Source organism: Epargyreus clarus, unplaced genomic scaffold, assembly GCF_041222505.1.
Source record: "Epargyreus clarus isolate Ecla_fem2 unplaced genomic scaffold, WU_Ecla_fem_2.2 ptg000034l, whole genome shotgun sequence".
In the NCBI taxonomy this organism is placed as follows: Eukaryota; Metazoa; Arthropoda; class Insecta; order Lepidoptera; family Hesperiidae; genus Epargyreus; species Epargyreus clarus.
Window position 1 is genome coordinate 6300398 of NW_027332239.1, and position 19924 is coordinate 6320321.

General features: G+C 33.3%; 5 protein-coding genes across 5 annotated transcripts; 2 read left to right on the forward strand and 3 right to left on the reverse strand.

Annotated features, from left to right (window-relative positions):
• Positions 1-575: 575 nt before the first annotated feature.
• LOC140755826 (uncharacterized) lies at positions 576-5822 on the reverse strand. Its single transcript, XM_073091160.1, has 5 exons — positions 5475-5822; positions 4830-5321; positions 4088-4216; positions 3666-3774; positions 576-3161 (listed from the first exon to the last, which is right to left on the reverse strand). The coding sequence occupies exons 1-5, from the start codon at positions 5664-5666 to the stop codon at positions 3100-3102; spliced, it is 984 nt and encodes a 327-aa protein (XP_072947261.1). The 5' UTR covers positions 5667-5822; the 3' UTR covers positions 576-3099.
• Positions 5823-6126: 304 nt separating this feature from the next.
• Positions 6127-6961, forward strand: LOC140755828 (uncharacterized). Its single transcript, XM_073091163.1, has one exon. The coding sequence runs from the start codon at positions 6251-6253 to the stop codon at positions 6959-6961; it is 711 nt and encodes a 236-aa protein (XP_072947264.1). The 5' UTR covers positions 6127-6250.
• LOC140755829 (thioredoxin, mitochondrial) lies at positions 6907-7777 on the reverse strand. Its single transcript, XM_073091164.1, has 2 exons — positions 7523-7777; positions 6907-7279 (listed from the first exon to the last, which is right to left on the reverse strand). Exons 1-2 carry the CDS (start codon positions 7705-7707, stop codon positions 7015-7017), a joined length of 450 nt encoding a protein of 149 aa, XP_072947265.1. The 5' UTR covers positions 7708-7777; the 3' UTR covers positions 6907-7014.
• A 289-nt stretch (positions 7778-8066) lies between these two features.
• On the forward strand, positions 8067-13692 carry eIF3l (eukaryotic translation initiation factor 3 subunit L). Its single transcript, XM_073091159.1, has 10 exons — positions 8067-8224; positions 8512-8607; positions 8874-9038; positions 9468-9691; positions 10220-10352; positions 10485-10625; positions 11043-11330; positions 11686-11871; positions 12580-12813; positions 13448-13692. The coding sequence occupies exons 1-10, from the start codon at positions 8198-8200 to the stop codon at positions 13580-13582; spliced, it is 1629 nt and encodes a 542-aa protein (XP_072947260.1). The 5' UTR covers positions 8067-8197; the 3' UTR covers positions 13583-13692.
• Positions 13682-18343, reverse strand: LOC140755824 (pentatricopeptide repeat-containing protein 1, mitochondrial). Its single transcript, XM_073091158.1, has 4 exons — positions 16603-18343; positions 14479-14642; positions 14151-14322; positions 13682-13940 (listed from the first exon to the last, which is right to left on the reverse strand). The coding sequence occupies exons 1-4, from the start codon at positions 18184-18186 to the stop codon at positions 13698-13700; spliced, it is 2163 nt and encodes a 720-aa protein (XP_072947259.1). The 5' UTR covers positions 18187-18343; the 3' UTR covers positions 13682-13697.
• Positions 18344-19924: the final 1581 nt, after the last annotated feature.

Sequence of the window (19924 nt, forward strand, 5' to 3'; positions counted from 1 at the left end):
TATAAAGTATGTACTTTAAAATATAACATTAATAACGATATGTGTGTAATTTTACAATTGATTTCTTTGAAATCGTGTAAGATTAATACGTCTAGTCGTATGTACTGTGTATTATTAACTTTTTCACTGTACGTAATCTGAATCTCGTAGGCATTTTATATTGTTAACCTTTGTACAATTAAACATATTTGATAAGATATTGTTTTATTACACTTCACAAAACGAATTCATCTGCGCTAACCTATATTAAGTAAACATATTATCGATCTATTTGCTTCTTTGTAGGTGTTGTTCAAGATTATGACAGTTCATGACCAAGATAATATCATCATCTATAATTAATTATATTTGCATAATAACGGCATGTATCAATTTAGTAATTAATTTGTAAGATCTAACGAAAATAAATTAAATTTCATTTGCTTTAGTCTTCCTTGTTTTACATTAAAATATGTGTCTTCTACTACAATTTCTTGCATAGAAATATGGATTGAATTACTATATATTATGTGAAACAGTAATTGAAAGTTAATGTATGTCTAGGGGGTCATGTAAAGTCAAATAATAAAAACATGTCAATATCACTCTTTATTGATTTTAAAAAAATATTTATATTACACATTCATTGTTTAGACCCTATGAAACAATAACATTTCAAGATAAGATATATGTTCTGATGTCTAGCCGGCGTTACGAAACACGGCCGACGAAGTAGAACACTATCGATACCTACCATACTAATTAATGAATATGAAGCCGAAAAATATCTTTTACATCTAAAGTATTCGTACGAAAAATATACTCATACATGTTATCTATATTATTATAATAACACCATTATGAATCCGCTAGACCGCATATCAAAGATACTTAGGCCCCTAAGTACCGATGCAATAAATTAAATAGCACGAAATAGTATTGTTTTAGAAACAAAAAAAACAACTGAAAATATTTTTAAATCTCTTAAAACCTGTCTAATAAATTCAAATACTTATATAAATACGATAACAACATTAATTGGTAAAGTACAAGAGGTGCGCAGAGGTCGTCACGGTTTCACTTGAATTAACTATGTACTATTGCTACCGCCCTCTGACACTGTAAGTATCACAAATTTGAAAATGTATAATTAATTTAAAAAAACCAAATGAATAGGGCCATGATCTTTTTGCTGCAGTATATATTTTCTATACACCTCACTTACATTCACTGGTATATAAAGAGTTTAGTCGATAAAATCTATTATTGAATAATGCATGTCCATTGAATCAATTAATAAATTACAGAACTAATAAAAATTCGTTATAGTTACTCTAATTATAATCAATCATCTGTATAGCTAGGTACATACAATTCAAAATAATGATGTTCTGTTGCTTAACCTATACATAATAATAATAAATTATGCAATAATTATCATCGAACATTAACAATTTCAGAATGATGTCGAATAAATTCAAATTTAGACAAAGAGTTTTCAAACTTCCATTACACTTACATCTAGGTTTACAAAAAACAGGAATCTGCAATAAGACATCGATGTTTTGAAGCTGGTTAGAGTGATATTAAATGAACAGTATACTATCATTTTAATAACAGATATGTGTCAATATAAAGGAAACCCGTTAAACAGCTATATACGGATAAAAGGAATAATTTCATGTTAGAAGCTACATACATAATCTGTGTACGGACGGAAAAAATCCACATATTCTTCTACATAGACGTAATACAATACGAGATACACTCTGAGAAATAAATAGGACACAACACTAATATCTACAAAGAGCTACATTACATAAGCATATAACAACAATTGTAATAAATTTCTTAAAAATATGATTTTTTCACTATAAGTACTATTGCTATAATATTTCTACTTTCTCAGAAAAAAATGCTAACGTACTACAATGATAGTTTTGAAACTTGGTTACAGTTTTAATTCACAACAATAATCTTAGAGAAGCTACGATATATTTTCGAAAATTTGCCACTTAGGTCCTGGAGATTATACATAGTTTGTACCACTTTAATTAAAGAATAGACAACAATACGAATGACCCAAAATTTATATCAAAGTAATTGTTTACTTCGTGAATTTTGGTCCAAATCGACTCCCTATCGTTCGCAAGAGGTGTATCTATAATCTAATATTAATCAATTCGTAAAGAATTACGATATTAATGAGTTATCTGCAGAGTAAACGTTTAGAAATTATCGAGTAGAGAAAATACTCACAAATGGAATGAATGTAGGCGAAATACTTATCCACTACAAGCACCAGAAGATTTTGAGAGTTAATAATAGAGTAAGGTTACTTAACTACGAAATATGTTCTATACCAGGTTACAGACTTACAATCATTACATTTACACCGTACATTGGTATTCATCCAGAACGATACCAATGACACTAAAACTGTATCACGCCAGCACAATAACAGTATGTAACACCAAAAAATATTGCAGATTCCGAAACATACTATCATAAAAATATAATGACTCTTGTGAAACAAAAACAAAACCTATTATGCAATAATGAAAACAATGATTAAATTATTATGTAAAAAAAACAAGTCATAACATAAAATATGCAACTAAAACATGGACGTAATTAAATTGAATGTGTAAGAGTAGTAATAGTAATAAAAACTTAATGTTAACAATTTCATACCCTATAAAACTACATCCTGGAGCTAACACCTGTTACTACGTAGTATTGTTTATTCAATTGCTTAGAAATGGAAGTCGTTTAAGAAGATATTGCTTATGTAACATATAGGCCATACTCCACTTAACAATAAAATGATTATGTAAACATAATCATTTTTTTTATGGTAAACCATGAGATTGCTAGCAAACTATTTGAGTTAGAGACTGTGTAAACATGTTTCATGTGGTTTCTATGGTATAATAGTCAGCAGTGAGAAGTTATGTACATGTTATTGTTTCCATCAAGTGGAGCTTGGCTATACCGGCAATGTATAAATGATATGGTGAAAATGTTAGATTCCGATGTAGTTTTACGAGTGGTGTGAATGGCATTGAGCTAGCAACAGGGCGTGGCGCCCTGCTGGACCCTGTCTGTATCACTCACCCTTCACTGATCCTTGCGGGCTTTCTTTTTGCTCTTCTTTGTAATTTTCGTGTCTGTCCATGTATCTGTAAATGTAAAGGATACACAGATTACTTCTATTGTCTTCAACAAACAGCACAACAGGTTGATTATTATATGTAAGTGTTCTATAATTAAAGATAAAAAAATGTGTATTCAAAAATGTACATTAATTATAGCTTATCAAAATGTGAAGTTATGTGGAGATATAAATTAACAAATGCTCAATTTGAATAGTTTTATAGCAAATGTAGAACTATAGCAAATATTCTTTCTAATACAATATGATAATAATATTAAAAGTTGCTTCCCTTCAAATAAAAAATATGTCCAAATAGTTAAAATATGGGTTATTATAAAAAAGCATAGACGATGGTGTCATTGATTGAATGTAGTTTTTTAAAATACAAAATATGTAAGTTGAAATAAAAATAATGCAAAATTACTTAATCTTGAGATTGTGATATTTTTCCTATAATAATAATTGTCATTTAATTAGTGTAACATGTAATCTTAAAAAATTAAAACTGATAAAAGGTGTATTTACAAACCTCCAAGTTCATCAAACACCGGAGCTGTCTGTTTGTCGTCTTTCTTATCAGAGGAGTCTGAGACATCCCTCTCCTCCGACTTAGCTGCGTTCTTTGCTACTGCTGTAGCCTGCAAACAAGGTAAGAATTCTTTGAACACATGATGAAAATTTTTGCTATATTATTTTTTATTACAATACCTATCACCTACTAAAAATAAAACATTGCTATGTTTTGATAAACAAAGTGATCAGTGAAAGTCAAACTAAAAATAATTTTGTATAATTATAAAATATGTCAGTACAAACAAATTTTTTTATAAAAAATAATGGTTAGGTTCCTGTTTAAAAATGCAGCACATGGAGATTCTAAAAGAAAATCTCAATAGTTTTGTTTATAAGTATTAGGAGGTTTTCAAGCTTTGTCAATTTTTAAAGCTGTACCTCACTAGCCTTCTTCTTCTGCTTCTCTTTATTTTCGTTCTTCTTGTTGCTTCTGAGATCCTTCACATCATTCAAATCTTCATCCGGAGTATCTTCGTCCTCAGCAATACCCTGGTCGCGACGTTCCGCCTGAAAAAAATTACTAGTAAAAACTTCTTTGTCTTAGCATTTATTTATGATTTTTCAAATTTTCAAACTATATTTTTTAATTTTTCAAAATCATAAGACCATTGGTAAATTAAAGTTTGTCAAATTATTTTTTAAAATTGATTCTTACAGATAAGACTAATTTTGTTAATACAAATTCCCCACACCATTTATGAAATAGAAAGGCTTCTTGCATGATTGGTAATTTAGAAATAAATTGTTGTTCACTTAGCATAAATTAAAATAAATATATAACTATTTACGACAAATAATTACTGTGATTAATAAAGAAATTGAATATTTATATACTATTTAAGTTCAATTAGGATTTAAACAAACTGGGGATTTGCCTTGAGAACTCAAAAGTAAAAGTATTATATCTCAGGATAAAATAACATTGTACTTATTGAACTAAGGTATCTATAACTTATGTATTTCAGCATTATAACTGGATCCTGGTATAAATACAGATACACTTACATCATATGCTCCAGCTTAGGGGTAGTAACACTCTGTTATTGACCTCACCAAAAATAATTATTCAACTTCAAGTGAACCATATGTCCAGCAGTTATTACATAACATAAAATAGTACCTCTTTAAGCACTCTCTGCACCTCCTCAATTTGGGCCTGGAGTGCCCGAGCAGCTTCCTCATCAACTTCAGGGCCAACAGCACTCACTATCTTAATGGTCTCCTCCTGTGGTTCCTCCACATGGTTAACTACCACAGGTTCCACTTCAGCATCCTTTGACTTCTTCTTGTTCTTTTTAGCGGGACTTTCCTTCTTTTCTTTGTCTTTCTCATCACCTTTCACTTTTTTCTTTTCTTTTTTTGGCACCTCCTGCCAACCTCCGTCGTCGAAGTCAGCGGGTTTCTCCACTTCGGCCGCCTGCTTACCCTTCTTTCCCTTCTTGGCCTCGACTGGGGCTTCCTTCTTCACAACCTTTGGCTCGACTTTCTCTTTCGGTTTCACCTTATCGACGTCTTTGGGTTTTTCTTCCTTCTTCTCCTTTGCAGGAGATTTTTTGGAGCTTTCGGACTTCGCCTTCACATCGTCATTCACGGCGCGGTTCGGCGAGGACTTCTAAAATGAAAAAGTCATTGAGCAGCGGATGTTTTATTTATTTTCGATAACTTAACTTCAAGTTAAAATCATTATGTTTACAGGTTAAAAATAAAACGAGCACACATTGCCTGGCTACGAGCGGCCGGGCGAAAGAAACATATTGCTACTCACCTTCTCCTTGGGTTTTTTCTTCTTGTTCGAGGATTTTTTGTCATCCAACACTAGAGACAGCTTTTCGAACTGTGGCTCCTCCGCTGAGTGGAAACCGAACATAAATACTAGTGCCGCGCATAATAAAACAACCGCCACAGCTGCGGCAGGAAACAGAAACTGTGTATTAGACACCTGCCTTAACAGCTCCATCTTAAATTGTAATTTCGAAACTGTCTTAAATTTACAGTTCACATAAAAAGGTATCGATAAGGTATGATAATGTCGAATATATTAATTCCCGAGCGATAAAAGCAGACACGGGGACATGATGACGCGGCTGTGACGTGCCAAAAATTGCGATAGATTGGGTGACCATCACTATGCAATATTCAAATTAAATTAAATTAATTCATTCGATCAATTTTACATAATTAAAAATTTACGTATAATATTACTATTTACTTCCAAAAAAAAACTATAATTAGTGTATTTTAACACCGGATATATTTATTATTTTATATGTAGTAGGTACATAAAAATATTTAACCATTATTAGCTAAACTTATAGTTAAAAATGTCGTAATTTTTTTGAATCAAAATTAAGTGTATAAAAACTAAGGTAATAATATTAAACTTACAATGTTACAGTTGCCATGCCTTTGGCTTTTATCTTATTGTTTACATGCCGCATGTCATGTCAAGCAAAATAACTTTTAGGTTAAGAGCATGATACCAATCAATAACAAATAGTTAACAGCCATAACAGCCCAAAAAAATTAGGACCGAGATAAGTCATGGGTGGGAAAAAGAAAAAGTCTAAGGGTAATAAGACTAAGCCACAAAGTGACTTGGCTTCAAATCAAGACATTGAAGAACAAGAATTAGACACAAACGAATCACAGAATACTGACGATTTAAGTGATTCAGAGCGAATGCCTACAAAACGACACGCGGAGGACGATGATGATTCTGATACAGAAGTCAAAAAGAAGAAAAAAAAGAAAAAACAGATGAATCCTGAAGAGTCCACAGGAAAAAAGAACAAAAAATCCATTCGCCAGATGAAAAGGGAGAAGCATGCGGAACGCCAAGCGGAGGCGGCAACAGCTGCGAAGGACCAGCTTAAATCACAGTGCATCACCTACCTGTCTCAATGGAAGCATGACCGACAGAACTGGAAATTCATGAAGGCAAAGCAAGTGTGGCTGTATAAAAACAAGTTCTCAGCACATCTCGTACCAGACTCATCATGGCCTGTCCTTTTAGAATACTTTGAATCCGCTAAAGGTAATATAAGGAACATGTTGTTAACAGATGCTAACAAGATCATTAAACAAATGGATGATTGGACAGAATCACAGAACAAGGAGCAGCCCGACGAAGAAACTGAAAATGAAATAGTCAAACCAGATGATAAAGTTTACAGTAGAGCTAGAAGTTTAATACAATGTTTAGAAGAATACACTGTTGTTTTATTTGCTTTATTTTTAACTACATATTGGTAACAAGAACAATAATTTAATATATATCATTATTTTCCATATCAACAATTCAGCTTCTAGGCCTTAACTTCTGCCTTAGATTCCTCAGATGTGAATTGCTCAATCCATTTGCGTAGTTTGTCAGTATCTTGCAGCCCTACCAAGCGTTGCTGCACTTTGCCATTCTTGATTGCCACAAGGACAGGAACAGAGCTCACTTCGTAATCCAGAGCCAAGTCTGTCTGTTCATCAATATCAACTTTTGCAAGCACAACTTTTCCCTTGTTTTCTGATATAATAGATTCAAGACGAGGGGTTAAGAGCCGGCATGGGTTGCACCATCTGCAAGAATAACAAATACATTACAATTAATAAGAATAGGACACTGTAGTTTTAATAAATAATTATCTACTATTTCGCTTTTGATAAAAAATAATGTGCCATAAACCTAATCCTAGATTATTCTTATAGACAAGAGTATACATGATGCAATACAGAATTATTTAAATTCCGATAACATTCAAGTTAATTTCCACCTTTTGTTTAACTGAAACTAAAGAAATAAGTAAAATATTAAATACTCACGTTGCAAAGAAGTCCACAACCACGGGAACTTTGCTGTTGATGACTTTATCTTTGAAGTCATCAGTGCTCTGTATTTTAACGATATCGTTTTTCACAGCAGTTGCAGAGAAAGGTCTAATATATATTGGGCTTTTTCCCAGATAATAGGAACGGATGAACAAATTTGTAATATTTCTGGTTAACATTTTGATTTTCACAAAATTCTGCGAAAAATAAGAAAATTTTCGCTTTAATTTCCCGTCCGTCAATGTCAAATGAAATGACAAGTAGATAGTCATGGAATATAATAATGTCAGCACATTCAATACGTTTTACTTATAGATATATTATCCTACTGATGGTTTTACTGCACACTATAGATTTTTTTTTTTGTTTTATTTGACAAAATGTTGAGAGTACATAAAAAAACTGGAATATGTTTGTAGCCTGAAATGGATAATGGATAAACAGAAAAAATAACCCTTAATCACAAAATACTACTTAGGCTGAAAGAAATAAATCTAAGGCTGAAAAATATATGAACAAAAAAGTTGACGTCGCCGACGCGTATGTCAAATCAAAGCATCCAAATGTCATCTCCCTCTTTCTTTGGAGACGTGAAGTAAATTATATATGTCGGGCGTGAAGAAAGTGCCAACACAATAGTATTGGATCACAACTTTTGAAATCAGCACAATGTATTCTAGTGACGATTATAATGAGGTATGTTTTTAATAATATGTCCTTAAATGTCTACAGTATTTAGGTGATAACGCCAACATACGGTAGTATATAGGTTAGATTCCTGTCTTAATCATCGTAACCTGTTAGAAGAGGTCTCTATTCAATTAAGAGACCCCACTAGTTATCGACGCTGATGATTGATTACACATACCTTCGTTTTCTACTTTAATAGCCTTCCCACATATATAATTTCGTATATGAATTGATCGTTTTACGTAGTAAGTAATAGATGCTCCAAAGTTTTTGATGCTAATTAATATTTTCAGGGTGGCTATGAGTCCTATGGTGACTATGAGCCACATACTGGAGACCCCCAATATGATTTGGAGTATGACAGATCATACTATAAAATGCCAGATATGGTAAGTTTACCCTTTATAAATAAGCATCCTTCTGCACGGTTTTTCAGTATTAAATAACTAAGCTTGAAATTCTATATTTTTAGATTAAATCTGTTCTGTTTGTTTAGTTTCTGTCATTTTAGATGGAGACTCCCAAGTGAGATTTAATAATAATTTTCGTTTACATACTGAATTTTGTTTATTTCTAATCTGTAGAAATAAACAAAATTCAGTTTATTGCAATGGCTACTTACAACTTACATAAAATTAACATAACTTCTTCACAGGTTAAGAAGTTTCTGGTGTACTTCCGCAACATGATCAATGAGGGAATGACATTTGAGATTCTGAATCTCTATGAGAATACATTCCCTAAGCTCACTGAGCAGTACTTTGAGAATACTCCCTGGCCCGATGAGAAGGAGGTTGCACCCATTGTTGATAAGGATCATGTAAGTATTTATGAAATCAAGTTTGGTTATGTTTCCACTATTACAAAATATTCAATCTTGTAGCTTAAGTGCTGTCAATTACATGTTGTTCTATATAGTAAACATACTGTCATTGAGTTTATGATGTTATTTACCCTGGTGTTTTTATGTATCATGTGTTTATCACCACATATTCTACATTTCAATAAAATAATGGTTTCCTATTTGCTTTGGGTTGTAATATATCTTCAGAATACACATAAATACTCAAATAAAATATGTGACTGACATTAAAATTATGAATTTAATTTGCTCTACATATGACATATACAGTAACTCATAATATTCCATAGATAGTAAAAAGCCAGCTTTAAAGTCAAAATGCATGGTCTCTATTTTTCTTTATAAAACAAAAATATTATCATTAACTATTTTATGCTAAAATTCTAGGTGTTCATGATTCTATACAAAGAATTGTACTACCGCGATATTTACGCGCGTGTGCCCGGCGGCCCCAAGCCTGAGCAAAGATTCCTCTCATTCTACAACTACTGTGAGCTCTTCAACTACATTCTCTCAGCTGAGACACCAGTGCCCTTGGAGCTGCCTGACCAATGGCTGTGGGAACTCATTGATGAGTTTGTTTACCAGTTCCAGTCTTTTGCGCAGTATAGGTAAGTTTGAAACATCAACACAAAACACACAACACAGTCACTACAAGAAAATCACTTCATCATTCACTGACTGAAGTACCACAGAAGCATGTTGTCCACCTAGAGTTAAGTGGCTTCTGCAGCACATAGACATCTGTAATCAAACTCACATAAGATACGGTTTCTACCTGAGGTTGACAACAAATGTGTTGTTAACCCTGAGGTCTAAATTACACTGCCTTAGATCACTCACCTCAACCTTCAAAGCAACACATAACAGCGCTGGTGATTAAACCACAAAAGACACTATTTTCAAATTGCTGCACTTTACTAACAGTGTATTCTGAGACTTCCCTGGCATATTAAAGGATGTTAAAGGATGTTTTATGCAATGAATACTTGAAAACAATAAATGTGATGAGATAATTCTAATGACTCCTTTGGGATAGCAACATGTTACTGATGACTAAATATAGTTTCAAATGCTAAATAAATGAACATGCAAAAATCCTCTTAGAAGCATTATTTAACACTTATTTTTTCATACAGGTCGCGCACTTCTAAGCTAAGTCAAGCTGAGATTGATGAGCTGAACAATGAGAACAAGGCTTGGAATGTTCTCTGCATTCTCAACGTGCTTCACTCTTTTGTTGACAAGTCCAACATCAAGCGTCAACTTGAGGTAATCATATCATAATGTAAATGAAATTAAACACAGAACAGTCATGTTTAACTGAAATTATGTAATGAAATAATATTTCATTTTCAAATTGAACTTTAATATGTAATAACTATGTATTTGTCTATTCCTTAGGTGTATGCCTCAGGTGGTGATCCTGACTCTGTTGCGGGGGAGTTTGGTCGGCACTCCCTGTATAAGATGCTGGGGTACTTCTCCCTTGTAGGCTTGTTGCGTCTGCATTCTCTGCTTGGTGATTACTACCAGGCTATCAAGGTAACTTTCCTAATTCAGTCAAATTACTACTCACATTCTGTATCCTACAATTTCTTGTTACCGTTGCCATGGACACATACTATGATTAAGGTAAGGGGCAAAATAGTTATTACACAATATTAAAAAAAATATTCCCAAAATTCATAAATATTTACCAGCTTACTAGATGGTTTATGCTGTGTTGTTTAACAATTTCTGAATTATCTGATTGAATAGTAGTTTTGTAAATCGGTACTTGTGTCAAAGATGTGCAATCAAATACTTTAACCAAACATTCCTCCACTGTATTGTTAGATGACATTTAGCTGTACATAAAGTTGGAATACTTATTCTTATGTACCTTCCAGGTGTTACGTATCTGATATTTTTTTATCCTTAATATGAACAGGCTTTAAAATAAACCTTTATCTACTCCAGGTGTTGGAGAACATCGAGCTCCACAAAAAGTCGCAGTACTCCCACGTGCCGGCCTGCCAGATCTCCACCTCATACTACGTGGGCTTCGCGTACATGATGATGAGGCGCTACGCGGACGCTATCCGCACGCTCTCCTCCGCGCTGCTCTACATGCAACGCACCAAGCAACTGTTCTCGTCGCGGTCCTACCAGAACGATCAGATCAACAAGCAAACGGAGCAGATGTACCATCTCCTGGCCATCTGCTTGGTGCTCCATCCTCAATGCGTCGATGAATCTATTCAGCAGGTAGGACTGTTTGTGTGTCTTTGTTGTTGTGTGTGATTTTTATGCAGGGGTCCTGCACATTTTACCTAGGCTTAGTTCACTTCCATCAGAGTAAAATGTGGTATTAATGTTTCCTGGAATATGTTCAGTTAAATCCAGTAATATTATTATGTTGATACCATACGAAACTTAATTGTGTAACCTTAATTTATCAATAAAAAAGTCTTAGTTATTTTAACCCCATAAGGTATATGCTTGAAACTACTCGTCGTCACATACTTCCAAACGACGTGACGACGACCCGCTTAACTTTCCAAAGACGATGCACGTATTGGCAATGATTTATTTAACCAGATTCTGACTTTAAATAACGCAGGTGCTCCGCGAGAAGAACTATCACGAGAAGATGTTCAAGATGCAGTATGGTGATCTCGGCGAGTTCGAGAGCTGTTTCACGTTCGCGTGCCCGAAGTTCCTGTCGCCGTGCCCGCCGCCCATCGAGCCCGGCTCCAACTACGGCCGTGATGCCGTCAAGCACCAAACTCAGGTGTTCATGGATGAGGTAGGTTCTCCTGTTAATACTAAATATAAGCATCGAAATTGGAAAATTATGGCAATGGACACACACTGACACAATTACAGAAACACCCAGACCCAGAAACGGAGACCTAAAATCATCACTTAGATATCTGTCTGGCCGGGGATCGAACCCGGGACCCTCTGCGCGTCAAATCGCTATGGCGACCGCTCCGCCACGCCAGTCGTCATTCGTTGTTTCGCATGTGTAAAAATTAAATAAAAATAAATAATGCCTTATACTAGTCTATGTTCTCAAAATATCCAGTGTTTTATGCGTATAGCTTTTTATTGTTCATTTGTTGTTGTTAGTTCGAACAGATTTTAAGTATCGACCTCCTTGAAATAAAATTGCAAATTCGGCTGTTTCATTCCCATACTTTAATAAAGCATTGTTACAAAGATATGTGCCAAATTTCAGCTCAATTGGTCACTAGGAAGTGGGTGAAATTTAGCTTGCAAAATTTAATTACAGACACCAGGACAGGTGAAACTAAATAAAAGCTTGTAAATGTAGTTGAAATAGTTATAAAACCGAAGGATAAATGTATGTGTTTGTTATTTAATTACTCAAAAACAGCTGAACTGTTATGATAATCTTTCTAATTCTCTGGAGACCTACATCTAAAGTCCACATCGACGAAATGATGCTTATTTGCCAGTTCAGTTAGCAAAATGTTTATATTGCGAGCAGGTCCGCCAACAAAAGATGCTGCCGACCATCCGTTCTTACTTGAAGCTGTACACGACGCTCCCGCTGGCGAAGCTCGCCGCGTTCATGTCGGCGGCGCGCGGCGGCGAGCGCGACGCGGCCCGCGAGCACGCCGCGCTCGCCATACACCTGCTCTGCTTCAAGCACAAGATGAAGAACGTTGTTTGGACTAAGGGGCCGAGCGGCTTGGATGGCAAGTTCCAGAGCGGTTCTGAGGTGAGGACGATTTTGTTTGTTGTTAGTTGGCAAATGTTAGGAAGCCGCGTTCGTGTCGGCGGCGCACGCGATGTGGCCCGCGAGCACGCCGCGCTCGCGATACACCTACTCTGCTTCAAGTACAAGATGAACAGTGTTGTGTGGATTAAAGGACCGAGCGGCTTGGACGGCAAGTTCCAAGAGTGGTTCTGAGGTGAGAGCAAATTGATTTGATGTTGCCATAAATGGGGGAAATTATCACATGCTTGAATCGTGATGGAAAATATTGTGAAAAAACTTACACGCCTGAGTTTTTTTAATCACAAATGAGTTTATAACTGTAAAATAAGGTGGAATGTTTTATATTAGTATTTCTGTCAAATCCACTCTCATCACACACTCATTTAACCAGAATAGCAGCATATACTTTAATGTGGTATGTAGCAGAAGTTTATGTTTTTTATTACTTTGGTTTTTGTTTTTAATTATTATTTTGGTTATTAATTACTTTTGTTTTAAAGCATTAAAGTCACCTATGAAAATCCTGTAAACTTCCTATTATTATGCAGAATTCCAATCAGGATTTGAAAGACTTTTATTTATAGATGTAGATAATTATAATCTGTAATCTAAAACTACATTGTTTAATTTACAGTTGGACTTCTACATTGACAATGACATGATCCATATCGCCGACACCAAGGTGGCTCATCGTTATGGCGACTTTTTCATCAGGAAGCTGCTGAAGTTTGAGGAGCTTAACAGGAAGCTTCACCACATTAAAATTTAATAATGTAATGTAATAGAGCTGACCATTTAATATGTATCGCTTTCTTGTCTCAAACTCATTGTATTGGTCATCTATTTCTTACAAGAATAAAAATATGTATCCAGGAATAATTATTTTATTTCACTTGTGGAGCATACATAACAAATTTTCGATTTCTTTTGTAGAATTTCTTCGGTTCCTTAATTTTGAAGTCAGACCTTTGAACTGTTTCTGGATAAGGTTCTCTGAACTGTTGCCATGGATGTTCTGTTTTTAAAGCTTCCTCAGCATTGATGTCTGCTAACCATTTTTTATAACCTTGTAAAAAACTATTGTAAGCTATATAAAAAGGTTTGTTTATTGCGCCTTTTTCTTCTTTCTGTGAAAAAAAAAACCATGTTAAAATGGGAATCTGGCAACAAAACATTTGACAAAAGATATTATATTAAACTGAAAATTGATCACAAAAATGATTCAAATGTGATCCATTATATATCAATGTCATTTAAAATATGTAATATTAGTAACTGGACATGCTGTTGAAAATATCTATAACCACTATTTTAAAAAAATATATAGGAAATCATACCTCCTTTATAATAGTTGCACATTTTTCACTAAAGGCCTCCAAATGTTGTAAAAAAACATCATTTAATTCAACCTTCTCCTCTTTCACGACGTTCATTATATACTTTACATAGTCAAATTGTATATTTACAGTACCATGCTTCAATAATGTTCCCAGAATTTGAATGTTAACCCTGAAATATTAAGTGAGATTTCATGATGAGTAACGATCGTAACGATTAGAACTGAAAACAATTATTATAAAAACGACGAAAGTAAATTTTATTAAATAATTATATTAATTTATTTGTAATTAAAGATATGTTTTAATAACGCAATTTACTACATACTTTATTTGTTTTTCCTTCATCTCATTAAGTAACTTCTCTGCACTCTCTTTGGATCTGCAAGCCATAGCCAAAACTCCATATGTCATTATGTTTTCTTTTAGCCTTCGTTTTTTATTCAATGGATGTCTCTTTTTACTATCTTTCGTTATCATATCTTTCACTTCCTGAAAAAAGATAAAACAAAAAGAACAATAAACAACAAAGTACAGTCACGAGCATAAATATATGACTATAGGCAAATTAGCAAAAATATCTGACCCAAGAATGAGTTCAGTAATATCTGCCAGCAAGAACGCAGCAAAAATATCTGACATTAATAGGCAGCAAAAATATGTGATGATAACGTTGATCAAATAATTGTGACCACCTTACGAAGCAAAAATATCTGACAATATTAATCTATTCACTTTTGTTATTCCGGCTCAAAATACAACTCGAACGTCAAGCCGCGTTCTTTTTCTTTTTAATGCTAAGTCATAAAATCGTGTCAGCCAGTGACTTTATAAATAAGGACTTATTATTATAAAAATAACACATCATGAAAATAGTACAAAATAATTAATTAAAATAATAATATAATAAAAAGAAATAGAATTGGTTTCTAATAATACATAGCGTATTATTAGAAACAATTCCGAAACGTTACACGGCAGCGTTGGATAAAAAGATCTACTACCCACTTTTTAACGATTAAAATATATATAAGCGATATCAAAAAAATAGAACCTATTTCTCCGATAAAATTGCTAATTGTAGAACTTGGTATTGCTAATATAAATAATTAAAGTTACAATTAAAGTATTTGTAAATTAAATTAAAGTATCAATTAACTGTTGCGGTAACTTCATTTTTATATTTTTGTCTTATCAGAATATTCGTAACCATTTTAGTTTAATAATATATAATCTACTAGTTTTCGCCCGCGGCTTCGCCCGCGTTAATAAATATAACATACTAACATACATAAAACTGAAAATTCGTACCTTCAACTTTGCTAAAGATCATCACTTGATCAAATGCATAGTTTACGATTCAATCCTTATTAATATTGTTTGTTGTACTAATATTGATGTTTTGGGTCCAAAAGATCGATTCTCCGATTAATTGATCTTAGATCGCCATGCCCTAGTTACCGTGGGATTTCCGGGATAAAAGCAATCCTATGTCCTTTCTCGGGTCTCAGACTATCTTTGTACAAAATGTCATTAAAATCGGTTCAGTGGTTTAGGCGTGAAGAAGAGGCAACCAAACAGACAGACAGACAGAGTAACTTTCGGATTTATAATATTAGTAAGGATATAATATTGTAAAAGTCGTAAGGACATATTATTTTTGTTGTATACAGGGTGAAATTGAAGCTTTTCCCATAATTTGTCATTTAATCCCAGAATTTAATCCGTATAAGGGACACTATCCGATAGTGGAATAATATAAGGTGTGTATTTTTTTTTTTCAAAATGAACTCGTTCGATTCCCGTATATAGGGATATTTTAAATAATTCGCCACCAGATGTTTACTATTTTATAAAAATAAGTATACCCTAAAAACTAATGATGGAGTATTAGTTTTTATCAAAATTTGCCTCGTAACACCTTTTAGCATTTTTCGCTAATCCTTATAGATTCGGATTTGAAACATTCACCCTGTTAAAATACATTAATTATCCTGTCTTTGTCTTTAACCCTGTTTTTTTCTTACTAAAATAAAAAAATATGAGAAAATGTTTATAACGTGTTTTTTACTCATATTCTATCTCCGGAAAAATACATAGGCCCCTTTGACCGGTAGGTTGATATATTTACATTAAAGATATTTATCAGATATTATTGCACCTTAGTTGACGTCACATGTCATAACACATGTCACAATTATTTGATCAACGTTATCATCACATATTTTTGCTGCCTATTAATGTCAGATATTTTTGCTGCGTTCGTGCAGGCATATATTATTGAACTCGTTATTCGGTCACATATTTTTGCTGATCTGCCCATAGTCATATATTTATGCTCGTGACTGTACATTAGGTTTAGTGAAGTTGTGCAAATTATTTATTGCCGACTGTAATTGGTTGTGTCTTAATGTTGGAACCATTAAGTCAATCCACATTTAAATGTACTCACAAGTGCTTTATCATAATCCAATCTTAAACACCTCTTCCTTATTAGTAAGTTGTAAAAATCAATATCAGCTACAACTTTTGCTGCCTCCATGGCTTCAATTAGTTTAATTTCTGCTTCTGTGGTGTTATCTATCAACGGCAACATTTGAGTAAAGATCTTGATGTCTGGTTTTACCAAATAAGCCTCCATTTCTTTGAGAAAGTCATCTTGTCCACCCACTACTGCAAACCTATCTTGTAATGTGTGAACATCTTGTAGAGCAAATACTTGGTCCATTTGCAACATCTTAGATAATAAATTAGGTACAGTACGAGGGTTTCGAATTTGTGGTACATTTTTCCTATAATCCACTAACTCCATTGTAACTTTTTCCTGATTTCCAATTACACTTAATTCATTTGAAACTTGGATTTTGTCTGCTTCAAGTTTGATATCATTTTTAACTTCATCGACATTAGATGTAATACTATGAGAACTACAGGATGATTTAGCTAAGTCATCAACATTGCTGAGTTTAGGGCTTGCAATAAGCTTTTGCACAGGTTCTGAAGTTTCAACACCTGGAGCTTCTATCTGCAAGGGCTTATTTACTTTCTCAAAGTTCACAATCATGTTCTCTTCTAATATACCAATTAATTCATTGATATCTTCTTTACTGCCCAAGTTACAGTCTTTTACACACTTAAGCATAAGATTGAATGAATAAACATTAGGTTTTTCTCTCATTTTCAACATTTTTCTCCACACCACAAGTGCATATTTCAAGCCATTCTCTTTATCAGTAATACAAGCCTGTAGAAGATGGTTAAAAGTATGGACTCTGATCTTAATTTTCTTAGAAATCATTTCATCAACAATTTGAAATGCAGTAGGTAAGTCTCCACATCTACCAAAGGCTTTAATCATTACATTATAATTTGTTAAATTTGGCTCAATACCCTTTTCATTCATTAGTGCTCTCAAATGTCTGGCCTTTTTCAAACCATCTGCAATCCAAGGACTGTTTACACATGCTGTGAATAAGCATGTGTAAGTATCGCCCGTTGGCTTCAGCGCCCGCTTTTTCATATCATTATACAACTTAAAAGCCTTCTTAGTATATCCAACATTAGCACATGCACCTATTAAGATATTATAGATATAATTCTCAGGTTTAACTCTGTCTTCTTGTATCATCCTCACTTCTAATACATCTAATGCTTCTTTTAACCTCTTATGCTTAAGGTATTGCTTAATAATATCTGCATACTGTCTAGTTGTTAACTGTTGCGATTTTAAAGGTAACTCTTGTAGATATTTCTCTTCTTTAAGGTCTCCCTCGTCTTCTTCTTCGTTTTTATTAATCGTTTTACGCGATAAGGTGCCAAATGTATTGGGGTCATCCAGAAAAGTATCTTTTTTTTCAGTTTTGAAATCGTTATCCACACTAAGCTTATTGAAGTCCTTATTAGATTGAAACTTGTCTTTAGCTTTAGTACTTGTCGTGGACATTAAGTTGTGTTGTGAAATGATAGCATTGTAACTTGAAATAATAGGTGTACAGCGAATAGTTTTTAACAATCTTAAACACCGAGAACCCATCATGAAATGTGTTTATTTTAATATACTCAATTATTATCGACTACGACTACAAAGGAAAAAGATAAGCTATCAAATTAATTGAAATTTAATTTAATCTTCGCATTTTAATATTTATTATACACAATCATGAGTTCTGTTTTGAAATAAATAACCTAAAAATACGTATGTCAATGTCAATATAACCGGACCGGTAAAGTCCTATTCAGCCCAATTCATGAAATCATTACATCAAGATCAAATACAAAAATAATGCTTACGGTTACATCACTATCACTTACCTCAACAGCTTAATCGATTCAACTCGATTTAAATAGTTTATATTTCGTCCTATCGTATTTTATTTTAATGTACTTTGGAATAGGGAATATGCATGTGATTTAGATTTGCTTGTTTTTTTTTTTCTCGGTACATTACGGTCCTGAAATTACATCTAAACCATTATTTTTTCTTTATTTCGTATTAAATTGTTTAAAACTTTAATCAAAAATCGTAAATTATGCACGCGAAATTCAAATTTGCAAAACGCATTCCAATTGGTCGAATCGAAAAATGACGTCACATAGCGTGTTACGATGTTTATCGGCGTCGATATTCAAACTGTTTGAGAGAAAAATTGTTTTTGTCTATATTCCTACAGTGTTATTTATTGCCTAGTGCGATTTTTCTACATAGTATTATTAGGAATAATCAAGAACAATGATTGAAAGTAGTTTTGTCAAAGCACAATCGGACTATTTACCTAAAATATGCAAAATGAATAAATTGGTTTTATGCATAGGTCAATTCAGACATATTTAACTGATCATAACTTATTTTGTTAATATTCTCTTTTTTTTATAATATAGGAGTAGCAGACGAGCATACAGTCCACCTGATGGTAAGTGGCTACTGCCCATGACCTACTATGACCTATCTTCACCCTATCTTTATAATATTATAAATTATAATAGATTATAATGCATTTTGTGTGTTTCAAATGATAGTCTTTGATGTAGAAGTCGATAAGTACCTAACGAAGTAAATGATCAATGCAATATTTTAAAATTATTTACCTAAAATTATTGTTTGTTACAGTAAATGCAAATTTTAATGCGATTTTGGAGATACTTTATCTGTTTCCTATAATCTTGCACCACATTTTTCGTATTTTCGCATCTTTTGCAAAAGAAAAAACACTATATAATGTATGTATAGTAGTGGTATTGCACAATAACTCTAGGAAATATTTATAAAGTGGTTATTTAGCCTTTCCTATGATGTACATAGCGATGAAACCTGAAAACGTTTAATAATACCTTTATGTCCATACAGTTATCATCAATATCAATACAAATCACGCTACTTGACGTCATTCAAAGAGCGCGTAAAATGGCGGCGTTAAATGTGTCAAATTTTATTCATACTTTAAATATTTTTTAAAAAAATATTTCAAACACTAATAAAATTGTTTATATTTTTTACTATTTTAAAACGATGTAATAAGTGGTTTAAAATAATAAAATAAAAATGTGCATATTCCCTATTAAATAGACAATTAAAGTATAACATAATTTTCACGGGGCCAAATATTATCTCTTTGAGAACTGTTCTTTCAAAGAGGGCTCCCTTGAGGCACGAATCCGCATGAAACCAATTTATTAAACGTTAAACAAAAGCCGCAAAATAAGAAGTCTGGTCACTCGGCCCCAGACTAAATTGACTTAAGCCTGCTGACTAAGTGACTAGCGTGTCTAGTGGAACA

Bases quoted from the DNA above. Each gene is read 5' to 3' on its own strand.
- LOC140755826 (XM_073091160.1), bottom strand. From the start codon at position 5,666: ATGGAGCTGTTAAGGCAGGTGTCTAATACACAGTTTCTGTTTCCTGCC. The intron at 5,322-5,474 runs GTGAGTAGCAAT...TTTTCATTTTAG, and splicing joins AGAAAAAACCCAAGGAGAAG to AAGTCCTCGCCGAACCGCGC. The intron at 3,162-3,665 runs GTTTGTAAATAC...TTACATTTACAG, and splicing joins GGTGTTTGATGAACTTGGAG to ATACATGGACAGACACGAAA.
- LOC140755828 (XM_073091163.1), top strand. From the start codon at position 6,251: ATGGGTGGGAAAAAGAAAAAGTCTAAGGGTAATAAGACTAAGCCACAA.
- LOC140755829 (XM_073091164.1), bottom strand. From the start codon at position 7,707: ATGTTAACCAGAAATATTACAAATTTGTTCATCCGTTCCTATTATCTG. The intron at 7,280-7,522 runs GTGAGTATTTAA...TTATTCTTGCAG, and splicing joins GTTGTGGACTTCTTTGCAAC to ATGGTGCAACCCATGCCGGC.
- eIF3l (XM_073091159.1), top strand. From the start codon at position 8,198: ATGTATTCTAGTGACGATTATAATGAG. The intron at 8,225-8,511 runs GTATGTTTTTAA...TAATATTTTCAG, and splicing joins CTAGTGACGATTATAATGAG to GGTGGCTATGAGTCCTATGG. The intron at 12,814-13,447 runs GTGAGGACGATT...TTTAATTTACAG, and splicing joins AGTTCCAGAGCGGTTCTGAG to TTGGACTTCTACATTGACAA.
- LOC140755824 (XM_073091158.1), bottom strand. From the start codon at position 18,186: ATGATGGGTTCTCGGTGTTTAAGATTGTTAAAAACTATTCGCTGTACA. The intron at 14,643-16,602 runs GTGAGTACATTT...ATCTTTTTTCAG, and splicing joins TGGATTATGATAAAGCACTT to GAAGTGAAAGATATGATAAC. The intron at 14,323-14,478 runs GTATGTAGTAAA...TTAATATTTCAG, and splicing joins ATGAAGGAAAAACAAATAAA to GGTTAACATTCAAATTCTGG.